Below are 19,170 nucleotides of genomic sequence, written 5' to 3' on the forward strand. Positions count from 1 at the left end.
CACCCCCCTTTTACGGGGAGAGAAAAAGGGGAGGGGGTTGAAAAAGAGGGGGGGCGGGCCTATTTTTTGGGTGATATCCTTATACTAAAGTAACAGGATGTGTGTCTGTTTGTTTGTGTGTCTGTGTGTTAGTACCGAAGGATCTCGCTAACCGCTGAACCGATCGGGTTCTCCTTAACAGGGTAGCTTCTCATAGGTTCTGGGAAGGTTTATAACTATTTTGGGGGAGGGTACCACCACCCTCCTAAGAGAAATCGCCCCTAGAAAAAAAATATAAATTAAAAAAAAATGGGGGGAGGAAACCCCCCCCCAAAAAAAAAATTTTCCTCCCCCCCAATTTTTTATTTTCAAATCTAATATAATAATTTGATTATCAAATTTGACTCTCCCCTTCTCAAGTGCCCCTAGAGGCCTCTAGGGCCGTAGCCGCTAGTTAACTATATAAATTAGTAAGCTTTTTTGTATCTAGAGAAGGATTTCGCTAACTGCTGAACCGATATGGTTCTCCTTTCTAGTGGAGCTTTTATAGGTCCTGAGATGGTTTAGGCTATTTTATTTCTAATAATAAGTCTAGGTATGGTTTTAAGCTATTTTATATCCTTTTTACAACATTTGCCCAAAAAGGGTGCCCAAAATCACTTTTGGGCGCCTAAAACCCGCCCAAAACCCTTTTGGGCAATTGGGCCGCCCAATATCAAAAAAAGTGCCCAATTCAACAACCCTGGGAACAGCTGACTAAAAAATCGAGGTTTTGTGATAAACCTACTTTTGTTGTTGCTCCATAAATGATATTTTTTTTCCCAATTTTTTTGGCTGTAAAGAAGCTTTATATATTCATATAACATCCACCTAAATTTAACTTTTGATATTTTATTTATAACATCACCAGAGGGAATTGAATTTTGGAAAAAAAATATCAATTTATATTTTACACTGCTATGCATTGTTCTTGTTCTTGTTTCTAAAAAAAAATTATATTATAAAAAAGAGAATTATTTAATGCTTCTATAGGTATGTTAATCATTTTTCTAGTCTAAATATAACTATAATTTCAGCATTTTTTAAACATCTTTTTAACACTTCTATAGGTATGTTTATCATTTTTCTAGGCTAAATATAACTATAATTACACCATTTTAAAGTTAGACATCATAACATATTAACACAATTATTGAATCGGTTTGTATTATTAAGCTGGCAACTCTTAAAACAGCTGCATTTCATTATCCTATTATATAAAGTAGTAATCTTTTTTGTCTTCAGCTTAAGATTTCGACCATTACAGTACCTATTGAGTTCTGTGTTTTATGGATGCTTCTTATAGGACCCTGGATAGTTTTGGAATTTTGAAAAAAATATCAATTTATATTTTACACTGCTATGCATTGTTCTCGTTCTTGTTTCTAAAAAATATTTTTATAATTAAAAAGAGAATTATTTAATGCTTCTATAGGTATGTTAATCATTTTTCTAGTCTAAATATAACTATAATTTCAGCATTTTTTAAACATCATTATATTCAAGTTATTGTAATTTTTAAATAAAATATCAATATCAAGAAAGGTGTTATAAAGTGTAGGATCCCTCACAATATCTATCTGTCCGTCTATAATGCATTACACATGTAATGCTAATAGAGAGAATGCTATAAGAGTGCTCTTATAATGTCAACTTCTCATAATTGAATGGGCTTCCTGAAACCAGAGACCATAAAGTTGGCCTAGTCACTACAAGGGGGAGTGCAGGAGTATCCAGGGGGAGGTGCTTGTAAAAGGGTAATTTTTTTTCGGGATGGGGGCAATCACCCCCCGTAATATATTATGGGGGGTATAAAACCAGCCTTTTAAATTTTTTTTAATAGGAGTAAAGAAAATCCTTAAAACTTACAAATCTAGGAATCAAACTAGCACCCCAACCAATAATCGGTTCCATGCCAAATGTAGGAGTGGAAAAACATTGGAGGGACAAATGCTTGAGTCCCAAACGTCAGAGTGGAACAAACGCAGGAGTGGGACAAACGTTGGAGTGGACAAACGAAGGATTTTTGGGACAAACATCGGAGTGGACAAACACAGGAGTCCCAAACTTTTTTTTCAATTTTGAATTTTTTTTATACAAACACAGCCCCCCCTACCTTTGTCCCATTACTTTTCTTAGTTAGGTTAGGATATAGGCTAGGGGGCTGAGCGCTGCAGCCATAGTCATTATTTTGTAGACAAGGGTATAAAAAATTTCAAAATTGTAATATTATTAAAATAGTAGACACTCCTAGGTTTTATTTAAGCAATGTCCACTCCAATGTTTGTCCACCTTGATGTTTGTCCACTCTGACGTTTGTCCCATTCTTACATTTGTCCACTCCGATGTTTGGGACTCCTGCATTTGTCCACTCCGACATTTGGGACTACTATGTTTGAGGTAGAACCCCAATAAGTAAATCTCAATAAAACTTGATAAAATTATGCAAAATATCAAAGTATTCAATCCCTGAATTTCAACCATCTAACTTGAATAGGAGTAGAGAAAATCATGAAAACTTGAAATGTAGGAATCGATATAGCCCACCCCAGTTTTTTGGCAAATCCTAATGAAACTTGATGAAAATATGGAGTATTGATAGAGAGAGAGAATATTCAATCCATGAAAATTTCAGCCTTCTATCTTTTATAGAAGCCGAGAAAATATCGTTTTCCCCTTTCTGTCTCAGACAGACAGACATACCAATGAACAGACATACAGATGAATGGACAGACAATGGACGGACAAATATTTTGAATTATAGAGTAGCTTCACTACTAAAAAACTAAATAGGATAATTGTTGTACACAAATTGATTTCAGTATGTTTTAAATGAGCTTACTTAATCAAGGACGTCCAAGCTTTTTGATTTGGGGGGAAGGGGGGGGGGGAATTGAAATATCTAAATTTGGGCATCCCCATGTTCATTTTGTGGGGTAATCTTTATATAATCGAGGCAAGGACGTCAAAGCTTTTTATATTTTTTTTTTTGGGGGGGGGGGGAAGGGGAAGATTAAAAATTATGGGGTTGCCCCAAATTAATTAATAACCCTTAACCCCCTAACCCCCCCCCCCCCCCCCCCACCAGGACATCCCTTTACATAAAGTAATGATTATAAAGTTGCTAAGTACCTTACTGCTACAAAAATCATCTTCCAACATTTAAGATTAATTCTAACACGCCTGAATCAGGGTGGGGAAAAACCCAGGGTTTTTTAAAAAAGCCCAACCCAACCCATAAAAACCCTTAAAACCCTGGGTTTTATTGGGTTTTTTCGGGTTTTATTGGGTTTTTTCATTTAGGAGTCAAATACATTTGATATATTGATGAAATATTAATGTTTATGTTGTTGTAGGTAAAAGGTAAGCAAGATTTCACAATAAACAAGATAGATAATGAAGAAAGCTGGCATTCCGGTCTATTATAAACCCTTATTAGCAATGGTGCACAAAATATTCTATTAAGGGGGAGGGAAGGTTAAAAGCTTTAAAACATGAACCTCCTGCTCTATTCTTATGCTGTCAACACCCCCCCCCCCCCTCCCAGAAATTATTAAGGTCTTCCCTTTTTTACATCCCCTTAATAAAACCCTCTGCACGCCACTGTAACTATTTCCTTTCATAAATTGTTATGTTTTAGTTTAAAAAATCAATTATGATTATGTAATTTACACAATTTATATATCATCAATTTAGTAGCAAAGCGTTTTCTGAAATTAAGTTTTGAGAGAAAGTAATTTCATAAACATTTGAACAATAAGTAGAGCATCATTTATATAATTACTTTATATTTTTTTCCGTTTTTTAGGTAAAATTTGCTTTAAAATGTTATTAGATCCTAGTCTTTAAGTAAATAGATGTTTAATTTGTAAATTTTAACGTGAAATTTCAATGTTTTTTCAAAAACCCAAAAAACCTTGGGTTTTTTTTCAGTGGGTTTTTTAAAAAACCCTGGGTGGGTTTTTTTGGGTGGGTTTTTTGTATGCCCACCCTGGCCTGAATTAACAAAAAGAGCTAACCATGGCGTGGATATACACATCCTAATTGTAAAAATGTTTTGCTTTTTAAAATTGTAAATCAATTATTCAGGAATCATTTTACTTTGTTTATTTACTAGCAGCTGCGCTCCAAGCATCTAGGAGCTCTGTAATTAAAGGAGTAAGGAAATTAGTAAAATAGCCTTATACTTTACCGAAATCTTAAGCTACAGACAAAAAAGCTTTATATAATATGTATTAATTTGTAAAACTGCAAATGATAAAATATGACCTATTTTTTTCTCTTTAAAGATTCTCTTCAAACACCTCCCCCTTTTTATATAAAGATGCTAATTCCCCCCCAACCCTAAGAGGATATAAGCAGTAAAAAACCCCGCAGGGGGCACAATTTTCTAACTTCTTTCTTATTTAGTCTTTTAAAAGGATTCAAAATGCATTGACATATATATATATATATTTTTAACTCTTATTTTATACATCCTAATTGGAACTGATGATCTATTTTTATAGAGAAACATATGTATTCCATCAATAAAAAGTTAAAAAATTAAGTGTGTTTATACATATAATAATTACTATATATAATAGGATAATGAAATGCAGCTGTTTTAAGGGTTGCCAGCCTAATAATACAGACCGATTCAATAATTGTGTTAATATGTTAAGATGTCTAACTTTAAAATGGTGTAATTATAGTTATATTTAGCCTTGAAAAATGATAAACATACCTATAGAAGCGTTACATAATTCTCTTTTTTATAATATAAATTTTTTTAGAAACAAGAACAAGAACAATGCATAGCAGTGTAAAATATAAATTGATATTTTTTTTCCAAAATTCAATTCCCTCTGGTGATGTTATAAATAAAATATCAAAAGTCAAATTTAGGTGGATGTTATATGAATATATAAAGCTTCTTTACAGCCAAAAAAATTGAGAAAAAAAAATATCATTTATGGAGCAACAACAAAAGTGGGTTTATCACAAAACCTTGATTTTTTTGTCAGCTGTTCCATAAAAAAACAAGTCATTACCTGTATATTATAAAGCAATGCCAGGCGATTAAAATGAGGTATTAAGCACTTTCTAACTCCAAAAATTGATTCTTCTAGAGCAAAAATTAGTTTAGCATTTTTGGTGACTCAAATTTGAAATTTGATTTGTAGCAAGAGAAAAATATTTAAAAAACATACTTTTTTCTATCTAAGAGGCAAATTAATGGTATCAATATATTCGCAAATGTCTTATATACAGTTTAATACACTTTTAAGTCCATTATTTTTGGGCTTTGAGTGAACGTCGAATAAGGTTGATTTTATCTCATGTCTTAAGCGGGTTGACGCACTCCCCCCCCCCCCCCCGCAAAATAACCCAAATACAAAACCTTCCATAAATGGGTGAAACGATCGGTCAATTCGTTTCCGAGATCTTAGCAGACACCCACACAAATAACTATTTAGTATAGTTTATGGGGTTATAACATTAACCATTATAAAAGAACATATAACAGCATAACAGAAAAAGGGACCTATAAGTACAGAAAAGGCGCAACAATTACAAATTTAGGTATAACTATTTAAAAAAGAAATTATGTTTAAATGTACTTTACAAAAATCATTACCTACCTACGAAGATAAACGCGATTTCTTGAAATTTAAAAAGAATCAAAGAACTGAACATTGGTTGATGACGGGTTGCTCGTACCTAGGTACCTACCTATTTATTGATCATCAAAATTGCCAGAAAAGGTACGCTGCAAATAAAATACATCCTTACTTATTGCAAATAATGTATTATTATATCGTGACACAAAAAATCCATTAAGAAAGTTAATTGTCTTTATTCAAAGGGGCAATTAAAACAATCAACGCTCTTTGTTTTATATTTTTTTAAGTAATAAGTTATAATGCATTTATGTAAGGAAATTTCAATAACGTCAAATATCAAATGAATAATATCAATATAGATCATTAAACACTCATTTTTTAACGTAAACATTTTTGATGTCTTCAGCGGAGGATTTATTTCTCAATGTTTTTCAGTTCGAAGATTTTTTTCTTGCAATGTTTTTGTAAACATTGAAAAAAAAACCTAGGGAGACATTGAGAAAAAAAAAATTAAAAAAAAACCTTTTGCTGGAGCTCTGACTATACATATTAATTAGTTGCGTCTCTGTAATTGATTAATAGTTATAACGTAGTTATGTTCAGCGAAAGATTTTGCCGTTTATAGGATCTTAATGGATATATATTTTATTATTAGGGTGGGTCGATTTTGGACATTTTTTTTCTGAGGCCAAAGCGGGGATCTGCAAATGATTTGTATGAGTATAATACACCTCTGGATGATTTAAAATTTATCCTAAGTCTTAAAACGCTGACGACCAGACATTCAATTGTATAGCTATTTGTAAATGGGAGTCAAAAATTTATTGAATCAGAAATATGGCTTCATGGTGCTCCCAGGAAAGGCATTGAGGAGTAGAATCAGGAACTTTTGACCGTTTCAAAAAATCTCGTTCCTAGCCTGAGAAAATCTAAAAAACCTCTACAAATTGGACAATTCTTAATAAACCTTTAAAAAATGTGTTTTTTTTAGTGATTTCTAAGGCTAGGAACGAGATATTTTGAAAAGGACAAAAGTTCCTGATTCAGCTCCTCAAGGCCTTTCCAGGGAGCACCATGAAGCCATAGTTCTGATTTTTAAAAAATTGAATGTCGTCTTTGCATATTAATAAGTAATCAAATATATTTTTTAGTGGTCCCGTTCTAAAACTCAATTTTTTTAAAAATTCTTATTCGGTCAGAAATGTTTTAAAGGTTAATTTTATCTGTTGCATATCCCCTCTTTGTCTAATTCCAAAATGAACCCGCCCTAATATATATTATAGTATAGTACACACACATACAAATTGCTAATCCTGTTATAATAAGTACCATAACTTTTTGCTGAAGCCTAAGATTTCCATAGGTCTTGGGGTGGTTTTAGTCAATTTATTCTTGTATCTTTGAATGGTTTAATGCTATTTCTTTAATCTTCTAAAATAGAGCCTTGGCCCTAAATGTAAGGGGTGCAGCTATTATTTAAGTATGATACATTGATAAATAAAATCTTGAGAGTCTAAAACTATTTTTATTTTATGTTAAAAAAATTATAATACTTACATACAACTCTTAATCAAAACTTATATTTTCAGGACCAATTTTCGCGTTGAAATGGAACAAGAACGGCAAGTACATATTGAGTGCTGGCGTGGATAGGACAACCATTATCTGGGACGCCAGCAACGGCAAGTGCAAGCAACAGTTTGCCTTCCACTCCGCCCCGGCCCTAGACGTTGATTGGAAGAGCGAGGTAAAAAAAATCTACAAATCTTTTTATTTCTAATATTATTTTACATCCCAGTACGGCAGAATTAGAATTAGAGGGAAGAATAATTTTATCTAACTTAATTCCTTTAGTTTCACTAAAATTAAAAAAAAATATTAGGTAGGTATAAAAAATGATTATATACGAGGAAATGACAACGGCCGTTAACTTTTCTGCGATATGATTAACAAAATAATCCTTTGATAGTTCCGTTTGGAGAATTTCTATGGTGTGTTCTCTTTTCCTCTTCTAATACCCCCCCCCCCTGTCCCTCCCCATCGAACCCAAGAAAACTAAGATACCAAAGTAAGAAAATAGTTGACAAGCTATTAAGTAAATTCTTTTTACTTTTACTGATATAATATTAATCAGGTTGAAGCCTGTAATCTACTTATCTTTTCAGGAAAGCTTTGCATCCTGTTCAACTGACATGCAGATTCACGTTTGCCAGCTAGGTTCTAACCAACCAATCAAATCATTCCAAGGTAAATTATTTTAATTGCGCAGCTGGAGAAAGTGCGCCAAAAAAAAATGTGAATGATTATGTTTGTTGTCAGCCTACTTAAGTTGGTTCTTACATATGATAGAGGTACTTTATCTTGAATTAACTTATTCTTGTTAACCTGTTGATTATTAATGTTTTTCAATTGTTTTTGATTGATTTTTGTTATATAAAATCCCAATATTAAGATAAATTAAAAACAGGTATTTTAAAAAATTAAATTGAATTCAAATAACTAGGTTGGTACTACGTTTTATTTATATGCGCTGTAATAAAAATATTCTCTAATTAGGTACTTATTTAATATAAGTATGTGCTATTGAATTTGTAACAATACAATATCTTATTAAACATTTGATTAGATAGTTAGTTATTTATTTGTTATCTAATTGATGATTAAAAATTAAATTGGATTTGTATTTTATACACTTTGTTACTAACAGGGACGTCCTTATTATAAAAACTCGTTAGATAAGTACAAAGAACGCTTATTTAAAAGAAATAGAATTTGATTTAATTTAACATGGAGGGAGGGAGGGGGGGGGGGGGGGGATAAATTCTCGATATTTTTTTTATTGATAATAAGCTCAAAATTAGTGATTTAATTTTGTCTTGAAAAAAATAAAATGATATCACCTTTAAAATTGCTAAATTTAATTATCACTTAATCATAAGTTATATTTTTGTATATTTTTATTAATATTTAGATTTAATTGTGGTAATAAAATTAATATAAAAGTGACGTGTATTATCAGAGACGTGTAGAGTAGGGCGGGTTCATATCGGAATTAGACAAAGAGGGGATATGCAACAGATAAAATTAACCTTAAAACATTTCTGACCGAAAAAGAATTTTAAAAAATTGAGTTTTAGAACGCGACCACTAAAAAATATATTTCATTTTCATTACTTATTAATATGCAAAGACGACATTCAAATTTTTTTTTAATCAGAACTATGGCTTCATGGTGCTTCCTGGAAAGGCCTTGAGGAGCTGAATCAGGAACTTTTGTCCGTTTCAAAATATCTCGTTCCTAGCCTTAGAAATCACTAAAAAACCACAATTTTTTAAGGTTTATCGAGAATTGTCTAATTTGTAGAGGTTTTTTAGATTTTCTCAGGCTAGGAACGAGATTTTTTAAAACGGTCAAAAGTTCCTGATTCTACTCCTCAATGCCTTTCCTGGGAGCACCATGAAGCCATAGTTCTGATTCAAATAAAAATTTACTCCCATTTACAAATAGCTATACAATTGAATGTCTGGTCGTCAGCAGTTTTAAGACTTAGGATAAATTTTAAATCATCCAGAGGTGTATTATACTCATACAAATCATTTGCAGATCCCCGCTTTGGCCTCAGAAAAAAATGTCCAAAATCGACCCACCCTAGTGTAGAGAGATTTAGGGGTTCTTAACATAGGTCTACATCATGGTGTCATGTTATAAGTCTCACATGACAAAAACTGTGCCCTTATAGTTAAAAAAATCTTTAAAATGGTTTTGTTGTATGTTTTTTAAGTAAGATTATTTAAACCTGCACTTCATGGATTGTTCGAAACTTTTAAATACTTAATGGGGAGAAAGTTGTGTTTTGTTCCTCGCCCTTCTCATCCTTAGGAAATAAACCTTCTAAAGGCTAAGGACGAAGCCTTCAATATTGTAAAATATTATTGTATATTTTATTCTCTATATTGCAGGGGTGTATATTCTGCACAAGATTCATTTTTTCCCCTGCTGCAAATTTTTTCCCCCCCTCTTAGTTTTTTACAGCAAGGAAGGGAATAAAATGAAAAAATATTTTTAGAACTCTTTATTTTATTCATATCATGCTCCCTTCCACATATTTTATAGTTTTTTTTCACCAAAGAGGAGAGAAAATAGAAAAAAATGCTTTCCGCCCTCTTATCTTTTACATTATGATTTTTTTTCAACCCAACCACATATTTTTTATTCCCCCCCCCCCCCCCCCCCATCAGCCGGTTCAAATTTGCAGAATATACTTCCCTGCTATATAGTTTAATTATCTAGAACTTTTGAATACAAATTATCAGAATGATTTCTAATTTTATTGTCTTTTTGGCTGATTATGAAAGGTATCTTCAAAAAGAATAATACCATTAATATAACTTTTATTCAAAATGTAGATTCCATTTTTAAAGTGCAAAATATTTATTTCATAACTATATTGTCGTCTTTTGTCAAACTAAATAAGAAGATTTGATAAAGGTTTGGAATAGTTTATCAGAATTTCAACACAGTTTTGTCGGTATAAATATAGATATGTAGTCCATTATTTATACAAAGATCATGGGTCTAAATGTTGGTCCATGGATTGGAGATACTTTAACTTTCTTGGGTGTCCAAATTATTCCGTCAATATAATGATCACATGGGAAAAATTAAATTAATCAAACATTGACAGAATATTTGAAATACCCATTCCAGCATGATCAATAAAACCAAAATAACTATTATATTTGTCTAGGTCATACCAACGAGGTGAACGCCATCAAATGGGACCCACAGGGCAAATTCCTGGCGTCCTGCAGCGATGACATGTCTCTGAAAATCTGGACCATGGACAGGGATACCTGTGTTCATGATCTTCAGGTATAGTTTTAAAGAGGATGTCGGTCTGTGTTTCTTTCTGTGATGAAAGATATCCTTCACCGCTAAACCAATCTTTTATAGTGAAACTCAGGTCCCAGGTTTGAACTATTTTGGGGGGAGGATACTTTCACTTCCCTCCCAAAAATTACCACCCCTTCTTCAAAAAAATGAGATTGGGTGAGGGGTGGGGCTATTTCTTCATCCTTCTATTCCTTTTCAAAGCCTTGAATTTTCGCTTGGGGCTTAATTTGAAAAAAAGAAAATATATCAGGGTAGGATATGTTATCTGAAGTGAAACTATTTATCTTACCGTCTAATAAAAAAATTAATAATCATTGAGACAATTTTTTTCTGTATTTAGGTAGGTATATCGAATGTTGACGAACATTGTGAAATTGAAAGCAAAATACTTTTCGTAGATGAAATATTTTTTTCTAGGGAATAAATGAAATATAGTTTCTTATACAAGACTTATTTTGTTATAGGCCCATCAGAAAGAAATCTATACAATAAAATGGAGCCCCACAGGACCCGGTACAAATAACCCCAATGCTCCCCTGGTCTTGGCATCTGCTAGCTTCGACTCTACTGTAAGGTAACATCATTAACTTCTTATTTTTTTAAAATATGAAAATGATAAATTGAACTGAAGTGGCTCGATGTGTTTTTTTCTGTACTTCCAAAAACAAAAGAATTATATAATGTTTTATTAAATATCAGCGGCTTCTCCTTAAAGTAGCCTTTTGGTGCGCTTTATTTGGGGGGGGGGGGGGGATTTAACCCCTTTTTCCATTTTCAATTATGGATTTAAAAATAATAGTTAAAAAAAAGAATTGGTGGACTCATTTTTTCTAGGGGCAATTAGTTATAAACCTTCAGGACCTACGAGAAGCTACACTGTAAAGGAGAACCATATCGGTTCGGTAGATAGCAAGGTCCTTTTACACACACACACTGACATCCTGTTACTGTTACATAAGGATTAGATGTTATTTGTATGACTCAACACACACAACAGTTTAAAATGATTAGTTAAAGTAGGCCATCACGGAAAGAGCCAGTTAAGATAGATCTACAATATAATTTCATATCTTCCTCCAATAAAAGAATTTTAAATATAAAAATTAGTTTATCTTCTATAGTCTCATGCATCCCAATTAAAATTTATGTTTTTTTAAGGTTATGGGATGTTGAAAATGGAGTTTGCACTCACACATTAACAAGACATAAAGAACCGGTTTACAGCGTTGCTTTCAGGTAGGTTGCGTCTTTAACCCAGCGGGGGCTAACTGCATTTTCATCAGAAGGGAGCGGACATAGGACTATAAATTACAATGGTACCTAATGTTTATATTTATTACCACATTATCTTCTCATTGGCTCAAAAAAATTTGGGTACCTTTAATGAATTTTGATCAGTTAGTTCCAAACTGGATTTTAATCTTAAGAAGTGGTAGCTCTGTTTATCATCATTGGGGTTTATGTCTTATACCTTAAGATATCTTGTTTCAATGAAATTAATTCAGAAATAATAGTGCCACAGAAATTATTATTGGTAGAAAAGATTGGACACTGCTGGTTTGTAAAACCCAATCTTGATTTAGTAAATGTCCCCAAAGTTTTTCAACCAACAAACTAGAAAATTATTTGCAGAGAAAAAATGTACTACCAAAAGAATAAGATTAATTAGTGTATATTAAAGTTTAATTGAATAATTAAACTGCCTTTATTCATAAATCTTTACATTTTTAATAAATACCAATTAGACATTTAGTAGAAAAAACCGTAATAGGATTCACTATTAAAACATTTTTAGAAAGGGGGGAGGCGGATGTGCCACTTTTTGAAACCAAAAGTAAAACGCGCATGATCTCAGCCCATAAATGAGTTACAGCTATAATATTAGGCACAGCAATTGCTTTTGTGGAGAATAATATGGCACTGTGAAGAAACGGCGGCGAAACCGCCGCTCCCGCCGAAAACCGCCGTTTCCAGCCGAAATTTTTTTTGCCTTTTTTCGCCATAATATACAATTTTCAATCATCTGAGAAAAACATTTTTTTTATAAAAAAAAATCCTTATATTTTAACTTGACACTTGTAAGATTTTACACTTGCAAATTTTTAATATTGACATGTTTGAAAAGTGTCACGTGAAAATATAAGGGAAATTTTTATGACAAAAAAAGTTTATCTCAGATGATTGAGAACTGTCTAATTTGGCGAAAAAAGGCAAAAAAAATTCGGCGGGAAACGGTGATTTTCGGCGGGAGTGGCGGTTCCCCCGCCGTTTCTTTGAGTTCCATACTATTCTTCATTAAAGCAACTGCTGTGCCGAATTTTAGAGCTGTAACTCTTTTATGGGCTGAGATCATGCGCGTTTTACTTTTGGTTTCAAAAAGTGGCACATCCGCCTCCCCCCTTTATTTTAATTATAATTGGGTTTAAATTTTGATTTCTAGTTAAAATTTGCAATATGAGACGCAAAGAACTTCAAGTACGCCTTATAAAACCAAATCTTTTCTACAATTAAGGTCTCTAAGTATGTTACACGTCAGTAGCGGTTAGCTCTTGTTGTAAAGGGTGCTATGCACAAACAAGAGCATGGTATGTTAAGCACCTTCCAGCAATGATGTCAAGACTTTAATATTCCTAACTTAGTTGGTCATTCAGCCCCTTTTAACAGACATCAAGTATAACAACAAGAAAATGTCTTAACATCACTGCTGAAAGGGGCTTAATATCCGTTTTCGTTCATGCATAATTCCCTTTACATTAATTTAATAATTATATTAGGGTTTGATATATCATCTTGTCAAAACCAAAATTTTCCATTTGAGACACAAAGAATTTTATGTACGTCTTAGTAAAGCGAAACTTTTCTACAATTAGGCATTTTGGAATCGTCCTATAGATTTCAAATTTTCAAGATGATTCCTGCAACATTTCGACTCTAATTAGCTACTCGACAAGCATTACCAGAAAGTCCGTATGTCCATTTAAATGTGTTGACTTCTTAGTTTACTGAATGAATTTATTTCATGACCTTGATAATGGCGATTCCTTGGAAGATTAGGCACAGTGTAAAAAACGAAGCATCATTTTAAAATCAATTTTATTTTTTTTATGATTGCAGCCCTGATGGAAAATACCTGGCTTCCGGAAGTTTTGACAAGTGTGTCCACATCTGGAGCACGCAGTCCGGTCAACTTGTACACAGCTACCTGGGCACTGGCGGCATTTTTGAGGTAATTACAGTTTCCAGTATGGCTCCGAAACCGACTTATCTTCCCTGGATTGAAAAATCATATATCGCATCGTATTATAGAGAATTTTCCACGAATAATAAGAGAAAATAACAAACAAATTTGTATAAAAAAGTAAAATTTTGGGTGTGTCTTTTTAGGTGTAATTTCTTTAAGTGGGGGGGGGGGGGGGGTGTTTGGCCCTTCCCCATAATACACATTACACATAGAAAGACACAGATCCTGTTACTTTCATATAAGGATTTTAAAAAGTACCTAACGAGTTTAAGAGGTCAAAAGGGGGGAGGCATTTTTACTACAAGTGTAATGTTCAGTTTTAAGGGGGGGGGAAGTTTTGCCACTTTCGCGTAATCCGTGATTATTAGGCTAGGTATTGATGTGAGACTATAGGTTATTTGGGATAAAAGTTTACTTTTGGGTAGTACTTCACGTATATTTAATCATTTTTTGGATTGGTCTCCAGGTTCAGGTGCTGCAGGCTGGAAGGTGGTTTCTGGACAGGTAAAAAAAATTTAAAATTTTTGTTTGAAGAGTAAGAGATCAAATTATTAAACAAAATATGCATCTTTATGGATATTATTGAAATACCAGAAGAAAAAATTAAAATCGGCCTCCAGGTTCAAGTGCTGCAGGCCTCCAGGTCCTCTCTGGACAGGTAAAAAAACAAGTTTTTTATTTGAAGAGTTAGAGGTCAACTTATAAAACAGAATATGCATATTTTTTGATATTATTGACATATTTGAAGAAAAAATTAAAATCGGCCTCCAGGTTCAGGTGCTGCAGGCCTCCAGGTCCACTCTGGACAGGTAAAAAAACAAGTTTTTTTTATTTGAAGAGTTAGAGGTCAACTTATTAAACAGAATATGCATCTTTATGGATATTATTGAAATATCAGAAGAAAAAATTAAAATCGGCCTCCAGGTTCAAGTGCTGCAGGCCTCCAGGTCCACTCTGGACAGGTAAAAAAACAAGTTTTTTATTTGAAGAGTTAGAGGTCAACTTATTAAACAGAATATGCATATTTTTTTATATTATTGACATATTTAAAGAAAAAAATTAAAATCGGCCTCCAGGTTTAGGTGCTGCAGGCCTCCAGGTCAACTCTGTACAGGTAAAAAAACAAGTTTTTTATTTGAAGAGTTAGAGGTCAACTTATAAAACAGAATATGCATCTTTTTTGATATTATTGACATATAAGAAGAAAAATTAAAATCGACCTCCAGGTTCAGGTGCTGCAGGCCTCCAGGTCCACTCTGGACAGGTAAAAAATCAAATTTTTTATTTGAAGAGTTAGAGGTCAACTTATAAAACAGAATAGGTATGCATATTTTTTTATATTAAGGACATATTTGAAGAAAAAATTAAAATCGGCCTCCAGGTTCAGGTGCTGCACAGTGCAGGCCTCCAGGTCAACTCAGGATGGGTAAAAAAATAAAAAAAATTATTTGAAGAGTTAGAGGTCAACTTATAAAACAGAATATGCATTTTTTTGTTATTATTGACATATTTGAAGAAAAAATTTAAATTGGCCTCCATGTTCACGTGCTGCAGGCCTCCAGGTGAACTTTAGAGAGTATTTTCAGGTATATTTCCTATTTATTTGATTTCCCCCCTACTTTTTTTTCTATTCTATATTTATTTAAACCTGGTAGTTATCATATTCATTGAAACTTTTTGATGGATCCCAGTGACCGCTGTTGGCCATTGGCCAGGTAATTTTTGAATTTAGAGGAAAGGTATGTATTTAAAAAAAGGTTAAAATAAGATAATATAGTAATATTAATCATTTAAAACTTCAAAATGTGTGTCCAGACAGGCTCCAGGTCCTTTAATTTCACTATATTATTATATTTTAAGTTTTAAACTTATTCTATTTCGAAATCTTTCTTCTAAATTCCAAAATAACCATTTGAGATATTCACCTGGCCGGCAACAACCAGCGTTCACCAGGATCCAGGTAAAAGTGTCACTGTCCATATAAAATAGTAAAAATGTATGATACCTACCTACCATGTTTTAAAACAGGAAAAAAAGCAAAAATACCTGAAAATGAAAGCCTGCAGCACCTAAACTTGAAGGCCGATTTTAATTTTATCTTCAAGTATATTTATTATATCCAAAACAATGCATATTTTGTTTTATAAGTTGACCTGTAACTTTCCAGATAAAAAGACTTAATTTATACCTGTCCAGAGTGGACCTGGAGGCCTGCAGGATCTGAACATGGAGTCCGATTTTATTTTTTTCTTCAAATATGTCAATAATATAAAAAAAGAAGCATATTCTGTTTTATAAGTTGACCTCTAACTCTTCAAATAATTTTTATTTTTATCTTTTACCTTTCCATTTTTTACCTTTAGGCCGATTTTAATTTTTTCTTCAAATATGTCAATAACATCAAAAAAGATGCATATTCTGTTTTTTAAGTTGTCCTCTAACTCTTTAAATAAAATTTTTTATTTTTTACATGTCCAGAGTGGACCTAAAGGTCTGCAGCACCTGAACCTGGAGACCGATTTTAATTTTTTCTTCAAATATGTCAAAAACATCAAAAAAGATGCATATTCTGTTTTGTAAGTTGTCCCCTCTAACTCTTCAAATAAAAAATTGATTTTTTACCTGTCCAGAGTGGACCTGGAGGCCTGCAGCACCTGAACCTGGGGGCTGATTTAAATTTTTTCTTCAAAAATGTCAATAATACAAAAAAAAAGATGCATATTCTGTTTTATAAGTTAACCTCTAACTCTTCAAATAAAAAAAATATTTTTTTACCTGTCCAGAGTGGACCTGGAGGCCAGCAGCACCTGAACCTGGAGGCTGATTTTAATGTTTTCTTCAAATATGTCAACAATATCAAAAAATATGCATATTCTGTTTTATAAGTTGACCTCTAACTCTTCAAATAAAAAACTTGTTTTTTTACCTGTCCAGAGTGGACCTGGAGGCCTGCAGCACCTGAACCTGGAGGCCGATTTTAATTTTTTCTTCAAATATGTCAATAATATTAAAAAATATGCATATTCTGTTTTATAAGTTGACCTCTAACTCTTCAAATAAAAAACTTGTTTTTTTTTACCTGTCCAGAGTGGACCTGGAGGGCTGCAGCACTTGAACCTGGAGGCCGATTTTAATTTTTTCTTCAAAAATGTCAATAATATTAAAAAAGATGCATATTCTGTTTTATAAGTTGACCTCTAACTCTTCAAATAAAAAATTTCATTTTTACCTGTCCAGAGTTGACCTGGAGGCCTGCAGCACCTGAACCTGGAGGCCGATTTTAATTTTTTCTTCTTATATGTCAATAATATCCATAAAGATGCATATTTTGTTTAATAATTCGATCTCTAACTCTTCAAACAAAAATTTTAAATTTTTTTACCTGTCCAGAAACCACCTTCCAGCCTGCAGCACTTGAACCTGGAGACCTATCCAAAAAATGATTAAATATACGTGAAGTACTACCCAAAAGTAAACTTTTATCCCAAATAACCTATAGTCTCACATCAATACCTAGCCTAATAATCACGGATTACGCGAAAGTGGCAAAACTTCCCCCCCCCTTGAGCTCATGTTTTATTCTATAAAAGGAATAGATAAAATTTAGGCGAAAAATGGTAGTTTTTTTCACTATTGTTTTCATGCTACTTCAATTATTAAAGACTAGTGGTAACGCCCCTCTAGAGACCTCTAGGGGTACTTTAGGAGGGGAGAGTAGAATTTTATAACCCATTTTTTTGATTTTTATATTTTTTTGTATTAAAAAAATTTGGGATTGCGACTTCCCCCCCCCCCCCCTCCAACCTATTTTTAATTTTATTTTTTAAGGAAATGTACAAGAATTTAGTACTTTCTGACTGAGTTTGGTACTAGCGGATGTAATGCCGTTACTCGTTTTGAATAAAGCAGACAGAGAGTAGTTTATATATAAAGATAAGAATACACAGCCGCCCTCCAATAATCTATTTCACTCCCCTCTCCCCCACCTCCCTTTTTTAATGCAGACGATAGGGAAAAGGAGAAGATGGTGGGGGCAAGGGGCAAGGGTAATAGACAGGATATTCTTGCCCAGCCAGCTAGCTGTAGGCCGGGTTAAAACAACTGGTTTTAATCTTATAATTGTACATTTTATATCTGCGGAATGCTGTTCATAATACGATGCAAGAAATAACTATTATATTACATTATGATATTTCTCTGTTCCATTTTTATCTAAATTATTAGACTTTCGAAACTGCACCAGTTATGGTAATTTTTGTCATTGTCTTATTTTTCTTTAACCAAAAACGTCGTACTTATATTATCTAGTACCCATACATCATGTAACACACTAGCGGCTACGCCCTTAGAGGTATCTTGATGCACTTGAAGTGGGGGGAGGAGGAAGTCGACCCACTCACTGGGGGTATATTTTTCAAGAGGCGATTTCTTTTGGGTTAGTGTTGGTACCCTCCCCATAAACAGTTAAAAACCATCCCATGGCCTACGAAAAGCTACACTGAAAAGGAGAAATATATCGATTCAGTGATTAGCGAGAACCTTCGGTACAAATAAAAATACAATCACCCTGTTACTTATAACAAAACAACTTTATAATTTCAGGTGTGCTGGAATTCTCGCGGCGACAAGGTTGGAGCTTCTGCCTCGGATGGAACTGTCTTTGTACTGGATCTCAGAAAATAATTCAAGCAATATTTTATGTTAGAGTTGCAATGTTTCTGTTTAAAAAATCACGCAACCTTTAATTGTATGTACAAAAATGGTACATGATGGTAATGGGTAATTAATAGAGATCTCTTTAACTTTTACATCAAGTTTGTGTTACTAAATTATTTTGACTTTTTTAGCTATACAATAATTACCAAGGGAGAAGTAGGTTGCGCTAAAAATCCGTAATGATGTGAATTTTTATGGCTTAAAAATAGTAGTAGAACGATAATATTCACTAAATAGGTGTATTTCTTATTGAAAAGAACAAAAAAATTAAATGTTAACATAAATTTTTATCGTTCTACTAGTACTGTTTTTAACTTAAAACTCACAACCTTAACGGATTTTTAGCGCAACCTACTCATCCCTTTTTAATTCATGATAAGTTAAATTAAGAATTTAATAATAAACAAAAATTAACTAAAAAGATGAAATATTTATGTAAATTCCATTTCAATTTGATCGTTCACGTTTTTCTTCAAATTTCAATCAGTGAATTAATCAAAAGAATTTATTAAATGGAAGTTTTTTGGCTAGAAATTGATTTGGTAACCAATATTAATTTATTGGATTCGCAACATTTACGTAAGGTTTAAATAGTTTTCTTCGGAATAAATATTTAGAATTTGATGAATACAAATAGAAGTAGATTTTTAATTTTGATACTTTAAATTACCCCAAATAAGATAAATATTATTATT

General features: G+C 32.8%; 2 protein-coding genes across 3 annotated transcripts in view; one reads left to right on the forward strand and one right to left on the reverse strand.

Moving 5' to 3' along the window:
• ND-B17.2 (NADH dehydrogenase (ubiquinone) B17.2 subunit) overlaps positions 1-19,170 on the reverse strand; it is a 397,876-nt gene that overhangs the window by 47,640 nt on the left and 331,066 nt on the right. The gene's annotated exons all lie outside the window — the stretch shown is intronic.
• ebi (transducin beta like ebi) overlaps positions 1-19,170 on the forward strand; it is a gene marked incomplete in the record, with an annotated part of 75,784 nt that overhangs the window by 4,017 nt on the left and 52,597 nt on the right. Inside the window, 7 exon segments of the mRNA XM_080148408.1 lie at positions 7,214-7,371; positions 7,790-7,871; positions 10,373-10,497; positions 10,983-11,092; positions 11,677-11,754; positions 13,633-13,744; positions 18,362-18,489. Of these exon segments, the coding sequence (XP_080004534.1) occupies positions 7,214-7,371; positions 7,790-7,871; positions 10,373-10,497; positions 10,983-11,092; positions 11,677-11,754; positions 13,633-13,744; positions 18,362-18,442 (746 nt within the window).

This window comes from Acartia tonsa, chromosome 14 (assembly GCF_053477335.1).
Source record: "Acartia tonsa isolate MP-2025a chromosome 14, ASM5347733v1, whole genome shotgun sequence".
Classification (NCBI taxonomy): Eukaryota; Metazoa; Arthropoda; class Copepoda; order Calanoida; family Acartiidae; genus Acartia; species Acartia tonsa.